The following is a 17136-nucleotide window of genomic DNA, read 5'->3' on the forward strand; positions in this document are numbered from 1 at the left end:
GGAGTACATTTACAAGGTAGTGTTAAAAATCCTCTGTGAAAATTTTAAAAGCATTTTGAAAAACAAATGCCACTCAAAAGCCTTACAATTTTTAGCAAAGCCAGTGGAATCTACATTAGCAAATTTAACCTCTTATGATGGTGTAAAATTAACCATAGAATGAATTCAATAAATAAATGCATATAACGAATGAGCATTCTCAGTTCATATTAAGCTGGTGCTGTATACTGAAATGTGATCTGGAACCAAAGATCCAAATTCTGCACTAAAATCCCTTAGAGTAAGGGTTCTCAACCTTTTTCTTTCTGAGGCCCCCGCAACATGCTATAAAAACTCCACACGCCACCTGTGGCACAGCAGCTGTTTTTCTACGTATCCAGTAGATTAAAAGCCAGGGCCAGCCTTAGTGGGTAGCAAGCAGGGCAGGAACCACAGGGGGCCCAAGTTGCTTGGACTTTGGCTTTGGCTCCAGCCTCGCATGGCGGGGTTCTGGCTTCAGCTTTCTGCCCTGGGCTCCTGAAGTCTAACACTGGCTTAAAGGTTAACACTAACACTTAAAGGTTTCGTGCTCCACTATTTCAGAATGCTGAATACAGAATTTCACTAGGGTCAAATAGCACCTCTCTGCAGAGACCCAGCCGACCTCAGTGCCTGCCTTACAACAGGTTTCAGAGTAGCAGCCGTGTTAGTCTGTATTCGCAAAAAGAAAAGGAGTACTTGTGGCACCTTAGAGACTAACAAATTTATTAGAGCATAAGCTTTCGTGAGCTACATCCAATGAAGTGAGCTGTAGCTCACGAAAGCTTATGCTCTAATAAATTTGTTAGTCTGTAAGGTGCCACAAGTACTCCTTTTCTTTTTGCCTTACAACAGTCTCTGTAGAAAAATAGTTTTCTTTGCAGAAGGTTAGTAGAATGCAATATGTTGTTTAAGTTTTAGGTGTCCTGTGTATACAGTGATCACACTTCCAGATTTACAGGTGTCAGTGTCATTTATTTATTTTAGGGCTTCCTTTGCAAAAGAGAGGGCAAGAGGTGTATTCTGTAAAACTGTATGTACTTCCTGTGCTCGTGCATTTGCCAGCAAAAACAATTAAATGCCTGTGCAGAATGGATAATTTGTGCATGGACACAAATAACTTACAAGCCATTTGCAAATATGGGAGTTTTGGAGCCTTCTTTGAAAATCTGTCACCGTAAAGAGATGCTTTAACTCGTATTCTAAGATAATGAACTCAAACACTGCAGCTTATAAAAGTTATTCCAGTGTTTGGGTCTTCTGCTGTTGTACCTTCCGGCATTTTAGAGAAGTGTTCAAAATCTAACAATAAAGCTATCTGAAACCGGCTTTTCCGCATGTCATTCCATCTTCAAGAACGGGGCTCCACTTCTGTGAAACCGGGAGCCCCAGGGTGGGGAGCTAAGTGGGGGACCCATTTTCTCGGACTGCGGGCACCTTGGCCGAACTGAAATGCAGGGCAGGGGGAAGGTGGGATGGAAAACACAGACTCCCACCAACCAAACCTGGGGAGCGTCCCACGCAGCTCGGGGATTTCACAAGGCCAGCTGCAGCGCCGGGGAACGAAGGCACGCCGGGGCGGACAGCTCCCAGCGCGGCTCGGCGGCAGGCACTGGGCGCTCCCCGGCGTCACAAGTGCCTGTTTCCTGAGGCCAGGCGTTAGCCGAGAAGCTGGCAAGCAGCAGCAGAGACCGCCGGGAGAGCGCGCCCCACAGCCCCTGCCGGCCGCGGCTCCTTCCCCGCGCTCCGCTTGGCGCCAGCTCCGGCGGCTGCGGCTCTGCTTCCCGGGAGCCGGAGCGGGCGCGTGAGGCCGTCCCGGGGCCCGGCCGGCTCGCGGTGCCTTTGCCTCGTGGAGGCCCCTTAGCGCCGGCAGCCCCCGCCCCTGCAGGCGCAGGCAGAGAGTTAAAGCGGCGCCAGGCTGCTCCGCTGAGCGCTGGGGCAGGAGGCTCCGGGGGACTGAAGGGAGGAAGTCCCCAGCACCCGTCCGAGGGTAGCCGCCCTCTGGGCAATGCAACTCCCGGCGCTGCGAGCCTGGCCCCTCTGGCTTGGGCTGGTGCTGCTGGGCCTGATGGCAGCGCCCTGCCAGCAAGGTAAGGGGTGGCGTGGGGGTGCTGGATGCAGCGAGTGCTGGGGCGGGGGGTGCTTGGGAGCAGCCTTGGAGCTATCCCTGAAGCAGAGACTCCAAAATCATGGACAGACTGGGACCAGCTTTAAGGGGGGGACCCACCTTGACGCCCCCCGAGCTTGGGCCACTCAGGTGGGAACTCTCACCCTGCTGTTTCCCCAGTTCTTTCAAATCCCTTGTACTTAGCTGTTTGCTCAGAGGGGGCGATAGCTCACTGGGGGCCCTAAGCAGGAACATTTTGCTCCCCTCACACACACAAAAAAGTGGTGGGGGGGGGAGGGGGAAGATCCTTGAGCTGCACAGGGCCCTAAGCAATTGCTTAGTCTTCTCCCTCCCTTTACTTGATACTTTGTCCAGATATTTTCAACTCCCCCCTTCCCCATGACTTCTGCCAATTCTCTGAACGCCAGGTTTTGCCAGGAACACCCAGCTTCTGCTTTGTTCAGCAGGTTCAGGGGTGGCAGGTACTTGCTCCTGTTCTTCCTTGGGACGGGGGTGTTATGTCTCCAGTGCTGGGAAATGAACTGTTCTGCAATAGTCAGTGCTTATCCTGGCAGCATAAGCTCTGACTATTGCAATAAAGCTGACCAAGGTGTTGGGGAAAATACTGTTTAACTCAAATAGATTTTTCTGACTACAACAATGCCCAAGGCTTTGTCTGCACTAGCACTTTTATCAGTAAAACTTTTGTCTGTCAGAGGTGTGAAAAAACACACCCCGACTAACAAAAGTTTCACCAACAAATGCACTGGTGTGGACAGCGCTGTGTTGGTGGCAGATGCTCTCCCTCTAACATAGATACTGCTGCTTGTGGTTTAATTATGCCGGCGGGAGAGCTCATTCCTGCCGGCATAGATCAGCTACACGGGAGATCTTACAACGGCGGAGCTGCAGCGGTACAGCTGTGCCACTGTAAGGTCTGTAGTGTAGGCAGAGCCTAATTGACCCATTAGCCATAGTTTCTTCAAGCACATATATACATTAAGAGCCTGATCCAGTGCCAATTGATTTTAATATAAAGCCTCCCATTACTTCAGCAGGCTTTGAATGAGATCCTGTTTTACCAGCCTCCATTGGGAGCCATGCACTCCAAATCATGACGACTCCAGTCAGTAGGTCCCCCCTCTTCTCCTTTGTTTCCACTTAAATTTATATTCACTTTCCTGTCTGGTAATTTTATATAACTAACTTTACTGGAAGAGGGAACTTTAATGAATTAGAGAAATTCTGAAAAATTCTTTTCCAGTATTATACTGCTATTACAATCAACATCTAGAAAGGAAATGCATAATTTAAAATCATTTAACATTTTTAACTTCTCTCCACACTTTTCTTAAACATGCTCTATTATCCTTAACTATTACAGCACATATGGTATGTATTGTCACACCCTGACCTGAGACCTCTGCAAAACCAAGAATTAAGGATTATTGTGAGTTATAAGATGTCTTAAACATTTCTTAGTTTAGTATTTTGAGGGGGAAAATTCACATAAAGAATTGATAGAATAGTATGTTATATGCTGAACCATTACACTGTATTATGTTAACATGTTTACACATTTTTAAGTGTCTTATATAAATGTTTAAGAATGTTAAAAACTCAAATTATCAACATGATAGGCTGCAAGAGTTCTAACATCTGTAACAATTTAATTCATAATTAAAACTAGAGCAGTAGCTATTTTTATGTATCTCACTTCTAGTTTTTTGAAAGTGATTTTATGGAAATATGTATTATTTCAGCTCCATTGCCTAACAGTGCTGCGATGCATAAAGGCTCTGTAACAGTTCTATTTTATCTATCTATTTTGTCTATATCGCAGACATTAGGATAGCCAACGGGACTACTTGTTCTTAAAGTCAAGCACAGTTGTAAGCACTTTCCTGGATCAGTGCCAGAGTGCTCAGCACCTTGCAGGATCGAGCCTATAATGAGTAAGCCTTGGCACAGGAAGTATAGCAATCCTGAAGAAAATGTTAGAATAAATATTAGAACTGAGAAACAATGAGACTGAATCTTCCTTGAAGCTCAGAACCTTCTATTAAATAGTGGTGTGAATGCATGGGAAAGTGTGCAGGTGTTTGGGGAAATGCCCAATGAATATGAAAGAGAAACTCAAACTCCAGCAAATATTTGCATATTTTCCCATGAGTCTCACTGTACTGTTTTTCATTAGAAAATATGTGCTATAGTACCTAGACAAAATAGGAGAGTTTGAGTTTCTCTCAAAAAGCCGGTTTTCCTGATACTCGTTTTTTGTAATTTTGTAAATTACACCAGTGTAGCTCCAGTGATTTTAACTGAATTATTTCTGTTTTGCATCTATGAGAGAGGAGAATTAGATTCCCAATCCAAATTTTGGATTTCTTTATTTTAAATTAAAGTCAAGTCTATGATGTTACTCTACTGTGCAGTTTTATAGTTTAATTGTAAGATTTAATTATCTTAAAACCAAATAGTTAAAATGTAAACTTTCTATTAAAATACTTAGTCTTACTAAACATGGTAAGATTTTTTTAAATGTCCCTCCCTCTTCCCCCAAAAAGAGAGCGAGAGAACAAAGATGAATCTTTTGATGTATCTGAATGTAATGCATTCTGTCAGGAAAAGATGATTTTCACATAATTGCATATTTTATTATATTGCAAATTAAGCTCTTGAGATTACTTCTTATTTTCCTGGAGTGTCATTTTATGACTAGTGCAAATAGGTTCCTCCAATGGCATGTCATAATTTATTTTTAATATCTATATATATTTGCACATTTGTATAAAAACATTTCCTACATATGCCCTATGATAGGCAGAGCTGATAGCGCTGCCTATAGTTTAGGTTGCCTGACACTTTCCATTATAAGACCTTGTTTTCAGTTGCTTATAATTTTGCCAGTTTTAACTTTTAAGGTTGAAATTTGCCAGGTGTTGGCCTCAGGCAGAACTTTTTTGGAAAGTTTCAGCAAAAAAGGTTAATCTATTTCTGAGAACAAGATTAAAGGAAAATGTTTGGCCCATGTTAAAACTGTTATAACTGTTTAATTGAGTCTCTCTAGTGTTGTCGTGATTTGGAGCAGGCAGTTTGGCATGGAAGGCAAGTTTGACATGGAAGGCAAGGAAGGAGTGTCACCTTGCTGTCTCAAAGTGACTTTTTCTGTCCTTTTCAGAATCCATCCAAATTTGACTGAGTTATAAGCCTCTGAAAATTTCTGTTTGCACATGCTCAGTTGAGAGTTTTGTTAGTCTCTGGGCAGCAAATTTCTCCAAATTTTCTGTCTGTACTTAGTATGGTCTACCCCCTCAGAACTCTGTACCAGCCACACCGAGCATGTTTTAACAAGGGACTTTCATTGCATCTCCTGGCTGCTAGGGGCACTGTGGTGCCAGGCGCTGGAATTGGGAGCAAAGAAACTCTCTCCTGTGCTCTCAGTGCTCCGCTGTTAGGACTTATGCAGAAAGTGAGAACTAAGGGGAAGCAGCCTGAAACAGATGCGGAGGTAAGGAGAAGAATGTGGGAGGGAAGGCAGGAGCAGGTTAGGTGGCTGGTAGGAGGAACAGCAGAAGAGTCTCATTTGTAGAGAATATGCCCTTCAAGAATCCTGAGTTCAATTTCAGGTTCTGCAGGCCTGACAATACCATCAACAAATAGCTGTGAACCCAAATGGCAAAGTGTGGGTTTAGTCCCCTTCTAGTAGGGTGACCTTACATCCTGTTTTGGCTGGGACAGTCCCACTATTAATCCCTGTCCTGGCTGTCCCCACTTCTTCTCCAGAGGGAACAGGGGAGAGACTGGAGAATAGCACAGTCACCAGGAAAAGGCAGGTCTATGTGATTGGGGACTCTTTATTGAGAAGAATAGACAGGCCTGTAACTAGAGCTGATCCAGAGAATAGAAGGGTGTGCTGTCTTCCGGGTGCTAAGATACGGGATGTAGACCTGAGGTTGAAAAGGATCCTAAAGGGAGCGGGAAAGAATCCCCTAATTATCCTTCATGTGGGAACAAATGATACGGCTAGATTCTCGCTGAAAAGTATTAAGGGAGACTATGCTAGGCTGGGGAAGATGCTTAAGGAAATTGAGGCTCAGATGATCTTTAGCGGGATCCTTCCTGTTCCTAGAGAAGGGCAACAAAGGTGTGACAAGATTATGACTGTCAACAGATGGCTTAGGCAGTGGTGCTAGAAGGAGGGCTTTGGGATGTATGGCCACTGGGAGGCATTCACAGACAGAGGACAGTTCTCTCGGTATGGACTTCATCTGAGTAGGGAAGGAAAGAGACTTCTAGGATCGAGGCTGGCACAACTGATAAAGAAAGCTTTAAACTAGGAATTAGAGGGAGATGGTTGGGAGATGTCCAGGAAATCTCCACGCCAGATTTTAGCATTGAGAGGGAAGAAGACGAAGTAAGAAAGGATACAGCCGTGGGTAGGAGAACGTATATAAGGAGCAAGGGCAGTGTGGATACTAGTCTAATAGGTTATACTGGCTGTAGAATGACTGTGCCTAATAGGGTACAAAATGTGAGCGAGGCCAAACAGCAAAAATTAAAAAATAAAAAATAAAAATGTTTATACACCAACGCAAGGAGCCTAGGTAACAAAATGGAGGAACTAGAGCTACTGGTGCAGGAAGTGAAACCAGATATTATAGGGATAACAGAAACATGGTGGAATAGTAGTCATGACTGGACTACAGGTATAGAAGGGTATGTGCTGTTTAGGAAAGACAGAAACAAAGGTAAAGGTGGTGGAGTAGCATTGTATATCAATGATGAGGTAGAATGTAAAGAAATAAGAAGAGATGCAATGGATAAGACAGAGTCCGTCTGGGCAAAAATTACATTGGGGAAGAAAACTAGTAGAGCCTCTCCTACAATAGTGCTTGGGGTGTGCTATAGACTGCCGGAATCTAATTTGGATATGGATAGAGCCCTTTTTAATGTCTTTAATCAAGTAAATACTAATGGAAACTGCGTGATCATGGGAGACTTTAACTTCCCAGATACAGACTGGAGGACCAGTGCTAGTAATAATAATAGGGCTCAGATTTTCCTAGATGCGATAGCTGATGGATTCCTTCATCAAGTAGTTGCTGAACCGACTAGAGGGGATGCCATTTTAGATTTAATTTTGGTGAGTAGTGAGGACCTCATAGAAGTAATGGTTGTAGGGGACAATCTTGGCTCAAGTGATCATGAGCTAATTCAGTTCAAACTAAATGGAAGGATTAACAAAAATAAATCTGCAACTAGGGTTTTTTGATTTCAAAAGGGCTGACTTTCAAAAATTAAGGAAATTAGTTAGGGAAGTGGATTGGACTGAAGAATTTATGGATCTAAAGGTAGAGGAGGCCTGGGATTACTTTAAATCAAAGCTGCAGAAGCTATCGGAAGCCTGTATCCCAAGAAAGGGGAAAAAATTCATAGGAAGGAGTTGTAGACCAAGCTGGATGAGCAAGCATCTTAGAGAGGTGATTAAGAAGAAGCAGAAAGCATACAGGGAGTGGAAGATGGGAGGGATCAGCAAGGAAAGCTACCTAATTGAGGTCAGAACATGTAGGGATAAAGTGAGACGGGCTAAAAGTCGAGTAGAGTTGGACCTTGCAAAGGGAATTAAAACCAATAGTAAAAGGTTCTATAGCCATATAAATAAGAAGAAAACTAAGAAAGAAGAAGTGGGGCCGCTTAACACTGAGGATGGAGTGGAGGTTAAAGATAATCTAGGCATGGCCCAATATCTAAACAAATACTTTGCCTCAGTCTTTAATAAGGCTAAAGAGGATCTTAGGGATAATGGTAGCATGACAAATGGGAATGAGGATATAGAGGTAGATATTACCATATCTGAGGTAGAAGCGAAACTGAAACAGCTTAATGGGACTAAATCGGGGGGCCCAGATAATCTTCATCCAAGAATATTAAAGGAATTGGCACCTGAAATTGCAAGCCCATTAGCAAGAATTTTTAATGAATCTGTAAACTCAGGAGTAGTACCGAATGATTGGAGAATTGCTAATATAGTTCCTATTTTTAAGAAAGGAAAAAAGTGATCCGGGTAACTACAGGCCAGTTAGTTTGACATCTGTAGTATGCAAGGTCCTAGAAAAAATTTTGAAGGAGAAATTAGTTAAGGACATTGAAGTCAATGGTAAATGGGACAAAATACAACATGGTTTTACAAAAGATAGATTGTGCCAAACCAACCTAATCTCCTTTTTTGAAAAAGTAACAGATTTTTTAGATAAAGGAAATGCAGTGGATCTAATTTACCTATATTTCAGTAAGGCATTTGATACCGTGCCACATGGGGAATTATTAGTTAAATTGGAGAGGATGGGGATCAATATGAACATCAAAAGGTGGATAAGGAATTGGTTAAAGGGGAGACTGCAACGGGTCCTACTGAAAGGCGAACTGTCAGGTTGGAGGGAGGTTACCAGTGGAGTTCCTCAGGGATCGGTTTTGGGACCAATCTTATTTAATCTTTTTATTACTGACCTTGGCACAAAAAGTGGGAGTGCGCTAATAAAGTTTGCAGATGATACAAAGCTGGGAGGTATTGCCACTTCGGAGAAGGATCGGGATATTATACAGGAAGATCTGGATGACCTTGTAAACTGGAGTAATAGTAATAGGATGAAATTTAATAGTGAGAAGTGTAAGGTTATGCATTTAGGGATTAATAACAAGAATTTTAGTTATAAATTGGAGACGCATCAATTAGAAGTAACGGAAGAGGAGAAGGACCTTGGAGTATTGGTTGATCATAGGATGACTATGAGCTGCCAATGTGATATGGCTGTGAAAAAAGCTAATGCGGTTTTGGGATGCATCAGGAGAGGCATTTCCAGTAGGGATAAGGAGGTTTTAGTACCGTTATACAAGGCACTGATGAGACGTCACCTAGAATACTGTGTGCAGTTCTGGTCTCCCATGTTTAAAAAGGATGAATTCAAGCTGGAGCAGGTACCGAGAAGGGCTACTAGGATGATCCGAGGAATGGAAAACTTGTCTTATGAAAGGAGACTTAAGGAGCTTGGCTTGTTTAGCCTAACTAAAAGAAGGTTGAGGGGAGATATGATTGCTCTCTATAAATATATCAGAGGGATAAATTCAGGAGAGGGAGAGGAATTATTTCAGCTCAGCACCAATGTGGACACAAGAACAAATGGGTATAAACTGGCCACCAGGAAGTTTAAACTTGAAATCAGACGAAGGTTTTTAACTATCAGAGGAGTGAAGTTTTGGAATAGCCTTCCAAGGGAAGCAGTGGGGGCAAAAGACCTATCTGGTTTTAAGATTCTACTTGATAAGTTTATGGAGGAGATGGTATGATGGGATAATGGGATTTTGGTGAGTAAATTGATGTTTAAATATTCAGGGTAAATAGGCCAAATCCCCTGAGATGGGATATTAGATGGATGGGATCTGAGTTACCCAGGAAAGAATTTTCTGTAGTATGTGGCTGGTGAATCTTGCCCATATGCTCAGGGTTTAGCTGATTGCCATATTTGGGGTCGGGAAGGAATTTTCCTCCAGGGCAGATTGGAGAGGCCCTGGAGGTTTTTTGCCTTCCTCTGTAGCATGGGGCATGGTTGACTTGAGGGAGGCTTCTCTGCTCCTTGAAGTCTTTAAACCATGATTTAAGCACTTCAATAGCTCAGACATGGGTGAGGTTTTTCATAGGAGTGGGTGGGTGAGATTCTGTGGCCTGCACTATGCAGGAGGTCAGACTAGATGATCAGAATGGTCCCTTCTGACCTTAGTATCTATGAATCTATAAAAGAATTTAATGTTGCAAAGTCAGACACTGAAAGACAGAGGGGTAGCCATTTTAGTCTGGATCTGTAAAAGTGGCAAAGAGTCCTGTGGCACCTTATAGACTAACAGACGAATTGAAGTATAAGCTTATCTGATGAAGTGGGTATTCACCCACGAAAGCTTATGCTCCAATACGTCTGTTAGTCTATAAGGTGCCACAGGACTCTTTGCCACTCAAAGACAGAAAATGCCAGAACTGAAGTTGCCCATGCAATTACTGCTATTGTTTCTATGGAGCTCATTGACATAGAAAATTCCATGAGGCAATGAATAAGTCTATATTCAGTGCAGGGTTTGGATGATGTGAAGTAAATAAGATTTGAAACCACACATTGAATAATGAGGATAAAAAACACCCAACTATTGAATAGATATTCATTCAATGAGCGCCATCCATCCTGTGTATTGAATTAGACAGGAGTCCTGTGGAATAAAAAAGGATGTGATTATATAATTAGCTGGGGTTCCATAATGCATGAGCAGAAGGGGGCAGAATTAAGGTTGTATGGGCTGAGCGCTTTTGAAAGTCTCACCATTACTTTAAAAGTCTTTAGAGTGAAACTAATTCCTAGGCAAAGGTTCAACACTAGGCTATGCATGACTGTGTAAGCCATATGTAGAAGTCTTAAGTGGATCTTTAGTCGAGCTGGCCAGAAAAAAAATTCCCACTGAAAATTTCAACTTTTCATTGAGAAATGGAAAACTTTGAGCCAAGCTTCCCCCCCCAATTTTCCAGCTTTCAGCCCATTTTTTTCAATAAAAACTTAACATTTTCATCAGAAAGCACTTTTCACTAACAAATTTGTTTAATTGAAAAACCCAATTTTCCATTAAAAGAGTTTTTTATTGAAATATTTCAACCAGCCCTAGTTTTTAATGCATAAGCCTTGTGTCAGCCTGCTGCAGAGGTGAATTTCAGGCATAGTGAATACAGAAGACAGTTGTTCGCAATGTGCAATTTAAAAACAAAAAATTGAGTATGCCAGTTTCCTAGAGTATCCAGTTATACAATGCAAACGTTGCACACACAAAGAACAGTTAGTTAATATCCCTGATCATGACAGTCATTTGCAGCTGTATTGCAGAGTGGGACCAGAATGCAACCAGATGTTCTAACATGCAACATAAAATTTCAAAATGAGAGATATGGAAAAGTTAACATATCTCCAAAGACAGCAAAAAGTTGTGTATGTGAATAGCTGGATCACATTCACAAACCATATCCATAATGCTGTGAACTAAGTAAAAATATCCTTTATTATCTTTATTTTAGGATTAATGATCCTGTGACCTTTTGATAGGAAAAAGTTTATAATTACTCTGACAGTATGCCAAGAGGTAGAAGTGATATGCATAATCAATATGATGTATGCATATCAAATTAAGATTTCAGTAAAATGAAAGGTTTGTCTGATGTGCAATTTGACTCAAACATTATACTTAGTCATGGAGAAAATAATTAGTACTAATTGTTAGAGAAGAGATTTAGTTACAGAAAGGGAACCACTGAAGGCACTGCCACATTGTGTAGGCAGAAGAAACATATAATAGATAAAGACAGAATGAAAATTCTGATTATGGTTCATGAGCTACTTACCTTTAAACCTGTTTAGAGAACATTTGAATAATAGACATGACTGACCTTTGATTCTCAGAAGGGTTTCCCTCAAATTCTGATGAAGGATAAATTCTCAGTAAGGTCATCCTGTATGGACATGAATAGCCTACAGGATATTGCAAGCAAAAAACACAGTAGTGACATAGTCCATCACATCCACTTCCATATGCACTTAGATGATGGAAGATAAAGCTATTGGTATGTGCTTGAGTTGCCTAAAGGCATAACAGATTAAATAACCAGTCTTTGGAAGACTGTAGGATCCTTATATTCTGCTTGAAAGAGATGAGATCTTTTGTTCCATTAGGACATCTTCTGCATTAGAAAGAGAGGATTATGTGATTTGTGAAGCTTACTCACAAGCACGTTTATCAGAACAGTGATATGAAATTTTTTTATTACCAATGCCAGAGTGAATTAAATGGATACATTCTTTTATCTATATATCTCACATAGAATATATGTAAGCTAATTGCATCATACAACTTACAAATAAAGATTCAACACATAAAGATACAAAAATTGAAGAAACAGTTGTGGTTCACACTGCTAGTATTCAAATATCAGATCAGCTCCACTCCATTTGCTTGGTTTATAGTTCTACTTGACTTATGGTTCTAGTATGGTGAGTGTTAAGTTTAAATGTATGAGTCCCTATATGAAGAAACACCGTAACAATTGGCACCAACTGGTGCCTTTTTTAGTAGTTTCACGAAAGGCAGTCTGCACCATCCTTTCACTCCTGAAGATTATTCTTTACCTCTTCTGTGAGTAGACAGAGACTATCTATTGCTGGAAGTATCAATCTGGTATTTTTAATAAGCAATATAGTTTTACTTTTTTTAAAGTTAAGGTATTTTCACAATCTAGCTTCCTTTTTTAAGAAAGAGCAGCCATTCACAGATTCATTATATATGGTTTTATCTGTAGAAATTCCATCAACAAGAACCTTCTTACTTTTAACAGATCAGCAAAGCCATCCCAATGTCTCAAGATCAGAAGCTCAAAGCTTTTATTGTTTTATTTCCTGGAAACCTTTCCACCTTTTTAAAAGCTATGGTTAAAATTTCCTTCACATTTTGTTGGTGGAGTGCCTCTTGTTGGCTTTAGTAACTGCAGTTTTAAGACTCTGAGGCTAGAACATCACTTAGATGTGCAACAATACATCCATGCCTGTGCATCCACAGTTGTATTTACACTTGCTACAATTCATTGTGTGAGTCAGATAGCCTTTTGTGCATGTAACTAAATGTCTACCCATTTCCACACCCATTTGTTGTAATTGCCTGCACATATATGGTGTTCTTGTGCAATTAGGAGTAATTTTGCTCATCATGTATGGGTTTCTGCTATCATATGTCAGTTTCAGTTGACCACACTGTGAAATGATAGATTGTATGCAAGGGACCTTTGGAGAGTCCTTAGTCCTTTTGGAGTAAGATTGTGACTTTCCTATTATATTCTTGACCACCTTCTCCTATTTTAGATTAAAAGGTTTCATGTACAACAAATGAATTAAGAAGTTAACACCTTGAGCAAAAGGCTTCTTGCAGTATTTACATAACCATGGCCTCTATAATTCTTTGAGCTAGGCTTAAAGACTAACATAGTTATCAGATCATGTTTGCTGTCCACAAAGATAAGAAAACAGCCTTTATAACACAGATACCATTAATCATGGCAGAGAATTGTGCTAACACATGATTCATTTTGTAGTGAAAACAGACCCTTACTGTATTTGACAAATATAACTTAATTTGGCACTAACATTATATATATATAAACTTAATTTGGCACCCCAGAGTTTTGGGGCCTGATCCAAAGCCCACTGAAGATAATGGAAATACTCCCACTGACTTTTATGGGGTATAGATCAGGCCCCACTTCACTTCTCAACTCCTTTTCCTGTTTTCACTGGGTTGGAGTTGCCCACAATTCCTCTTGGAGTTTCAGTCCTTTTCTCTTCAAATATTTCTTGACAGAGTCTTTCCATTTTATTCTTGGCCTTCCACATCCTTTCTTGCTGTTCTCTTCCTCCCATGCTTTCTTTGCTGATTGTTCTTTTCCCATTCTTATCAAATGATCACCCTACCTCAGACGTGCGCTCTCCAGCCTATCTATCATTGAGAGTTCCAAGTTCATCTTCCCTCTAATTTCTTCCATGCACACTCCATATACCCTCCGCTTGCCTGACATTCTCTTCAGTATGTTATTTTCAGCAACCTGTATCTTCTTTTCTTCCATCTCCATAAGACCCACTGTTTCCAAACTATAGAGCAGTTTGGAATACACACAGCATACATTTTTCTTTTCAGTTTGGTACTGGTCCCTCAGTACTCCTGTTATGTTTTTTGCTTTCATCCATTCACACTGGATTCTTCTTTACAGTTCTCCAAATCTCTCCCTGATGGCATTAAATGTACTTCCCAAGTACACAGTTCTTTCTTTTGATTCAACTTGTGTCTGGAAACTTCAATCAGCAGCTCTTCTTCAACCTTCCCTACTTGCATAACTTCAGTTTTCTGTGTGTTTACCTTCAAACCATGGTCTTCAAACACAGATGTCCGCTCTGATACCATATTTATCAATTCCTCTTTGCTGTCAGCCAAAAGGCTCAGATCAACAGCATACATCAGTTTTCTCTGTGTCTCCACAGGCTTGGTTCTCCTACTAATTAACCCCATAACTAGGATAAAGAGAAGTGGACATCGCACACTGCCTTATCTCAATACCACTGTCACTACAGAGTTTTCCGAAATTCCCTATGTTGTTAGCACCTTAGCTGTTGACCCTCAATATAGCTTCTCTCCACTTCATGACACCTCCCTCCCATCCATTTCAATAGTACCTACACCTGCTCCTATTGAACCAAATCATATGCTTTCTCAACATCAATATATGCTATGTAGCAGTTACGCTCTTCATTTATCATTCTTTCAAACTTCTGTCTCATTGCAAATATTGCATCTGTCATACTCCATCCCTTCCTAAGGCCTTATTGCTCCTCTCCTATATTTTACTCTAACTTGCACCTTAACCTTGCTTCCAGAGCTCTCTCAGTGACTTTCAGAGACTGACTTAACAGGGTGTTAACCAATTGGTGTTTGTATCTCCCTTACTCTTGCAAAGAGGCATAATCAATTCCATTCTCAAGCCATCTGGTATCCTATCTTGATCCCAGCAAACTTATAGTAATCTTTTGAAGCCACTTTACTCCAATATCTCCGACTGTCTTGATCATATCAAGACTTATCTTCACCAGTTGCTTCACCATTCTTCATCTTATTCAGTGCTTCTGTCTCTACAGAGATCAGTACCTTTTGAGACTTCCCCATACTTGTCAGGGTTACATTCACTAGCAACTCTCTCTTCTCATTTAACAGCCTTTGAAAATATTCTTTCCATACCTCTTTAGGGTTAGTCACCACACTGTTCCCATCCTTCACACTTAAAGATTTCTTCATATCTTCATGTTTAATTGTTCCTCTTTTTTGCCAACCCCAAAACCAAAGGATCAGGCCCCAAGTGCAATAAAATTTGGCTAGCAATACTGTAGCATTTTAATGTTTTCTAGTTAAGAGGATTTAAAATCTTCTATAATAATATTTGTTTGACAGACAGATTATATCTTAAAAATGATCTTATATTTGTTTCCACAGCTCTTGAATGTCACCCTGGTGGACATCAGATCCTTCAAAGTCCTTACCGGAGTGTTGATTTTGATTCATCACAACTACAGCAATCAGCTATTCAAGATCTCATATGTGACCATTCACTAACACCAGGATGGTACCGCTTTCTAATATTTGATAAGCCAGCTGAGATGCCAACCAAGTGTGTGGAGGTATTGGTGCACCTCATTTTGTATTTCAGATTTAACACATGATTTTTCTTAAAATTTTCATAATAGGATAGGTACCTATCAAAAGGAAAATAATTAAGAATACTTATTAGTAGGACAGAAAGGTGAAGTCACAGTCTAGCTAGCTGAAAGCTTGTACAACGCCAAGCAGGCTAGAGTAGGAGACTCACAATTACAAGGACATCACATCATTAATGTACCTCTGGCCCAAAAACAGAACAGCAGGGAGAGCAAATTAAATTCATTTTGTAGCATTTAACCAGCTGAAATTTACAGCCACTACTGGGTGGGCTTTCTTGATGCTAGTCTATTCAGGGATATTAAGGTTTTAAAACGCAAATGTAAGGCTAGTGGTTTACTTAAAAATATTCAAAGCAGTATACATGATTTTAGCCCCTTGATTCCCCTCTTAGTGAGCTGATTTTAAAATGTACACTTTAGGAGAAGATATTAGTCATAAAATGTTGATCTGATAAAGGTAAATGAGAAAGATCTAAGATTAGTTTGCCTCTGACCCCTAAAATCACATCAGATACAAGAGTCATCCTTAACTCTGGATTTCCTAGGTTTGCAGTGCTTGTTTTTGGGATTATTACAATATCTCTGTAATGTTTTTATCCTTAAATTACTGACAGATACTCTCAACCTTAACTCCATTTTAAAAGAGTTTTGTCTTGGAATTTCCATGGTCTTTTTTTAATTAAAAATGTCATAGTAAACAAGAAAAGAGAATGCTACTATGTGATATTTATTCTAATGATTTGAAAATATGTGGGATCAACTTTAAAACTTCACCAGTACACCAGTGCAGAATAAAAGAGCCATTGCACACTGGCTGATTAAAAGGGATTTAAGAGCAGCATAAAGCAGTTGAAGTATAGCAGTGATTCTGACTCTTCATTTGCTATTGATTTATTAGTGTAGAGGGCTGTGTTACAGAGACCCATGTTGTATGAAAGGAAGGGCAGGGGAAGCTCATTCTCAGAGCCTGATGTCTCTGGACTCCTATGCTCATGCCTCAGATCCCCCAGCAGTGCTGCCTTGGTGCAGAGCGGAGCCAGAGCAGCGGTGTCATGGGGGGCTTTTCAAGCCCTGATGCCCAAGCTAGTATACAACTATGGTTTAAAACAGTGGGTCAGGACCCCAAAGTGGGTCAGGACCCCATTTTAATGGGGTCACCAAGTCTGACATTAGACTTGCTATGGGCTGGGGCTGGGGCTGAAGCTAAAGCCCGAGCCCCACCTCCCAGGACAGAAGCCAAAGCCCAAGGGCTTCATCCCTGGATGGTGGGGCTCAGGTTACAGGCCCGCCACCCGGGGCTGAAGCCCTTGGGCTTCGACTTTGGCCCCCCCCGCCCGGGGCGGTGTGTCTCGGGCTTTGGGTTTGGCTTCCCCCACCCAGGGTGGCGGGGCTCAGTTGGGCTCAGGCTTTGTTCCTCCTTCCAAGGATCACGTAGTAATTTTTATTGTCAGAAGGGAACCGCAGTGAAATGAGTTTGAGAATCGCTGACAGAATCTGTAAAGAACAATGAAAGATGAGCCAAGTCATCTACCAGTGAGAACTCTTGACATATGTGTCCAGTGTTCCTTATATCATTAACTCATTATAACCAATAGAATTGTTACCTGCAAATTAGCTATGGAGGAGGAGTGGTGATTGTTACCTCTGCTATCAAAATGACCCCACTTAAGACTTTTA

At 41.1% G+C, this 17136-nt stretch overlaps 1 protein-coding gene across 3 annotated transcripts in view; it reads left to right on the forward strand.

Moving 5' to 3' along the window:
• The first annotated feature begins 1445 nt into the window (after positions 1-1445).
• Positions 1446-17136, forward strand: part of VWDE (von Willebrand factor D and EGF domains) — a 76592-nt gene continuing 60901 nt past the window's right edge. For 2 of the 3 annotated variants that reach the window (XM_038390566.2, XM_043509240.1), the window contains exons 1-2: positions 1446-2108; positions 15236-15420. In XM_038390566.2, the coding sequence (XP_038246494.1) occupies positions 2027-2108; positions 15236-15420 (267 nt within the window). In that variant the 5' untranslated portion in view covers positions 1446-2026. The remainder of the gene's footprint in view (positions 2109-15235; positions 15421-17136) is intronic. The other variant, XM_043509239.1, reaches the window with a different exon arrangement.

Source organism: Dermochelys coriacea, chromosome 2 (assembly GCF_009764565.3).
Source record: "Dermochelys coriacea isolate rDerCor1 chromosome 2, rDerCor1.pri.v4, whole genome shotgun sequence".
NCBI classification, from domain to species: Eukaryota; Metazoa; Chordata; order Testudines; family Dermochelyidae; genus Dermochelys; species Dermochelys coriacea.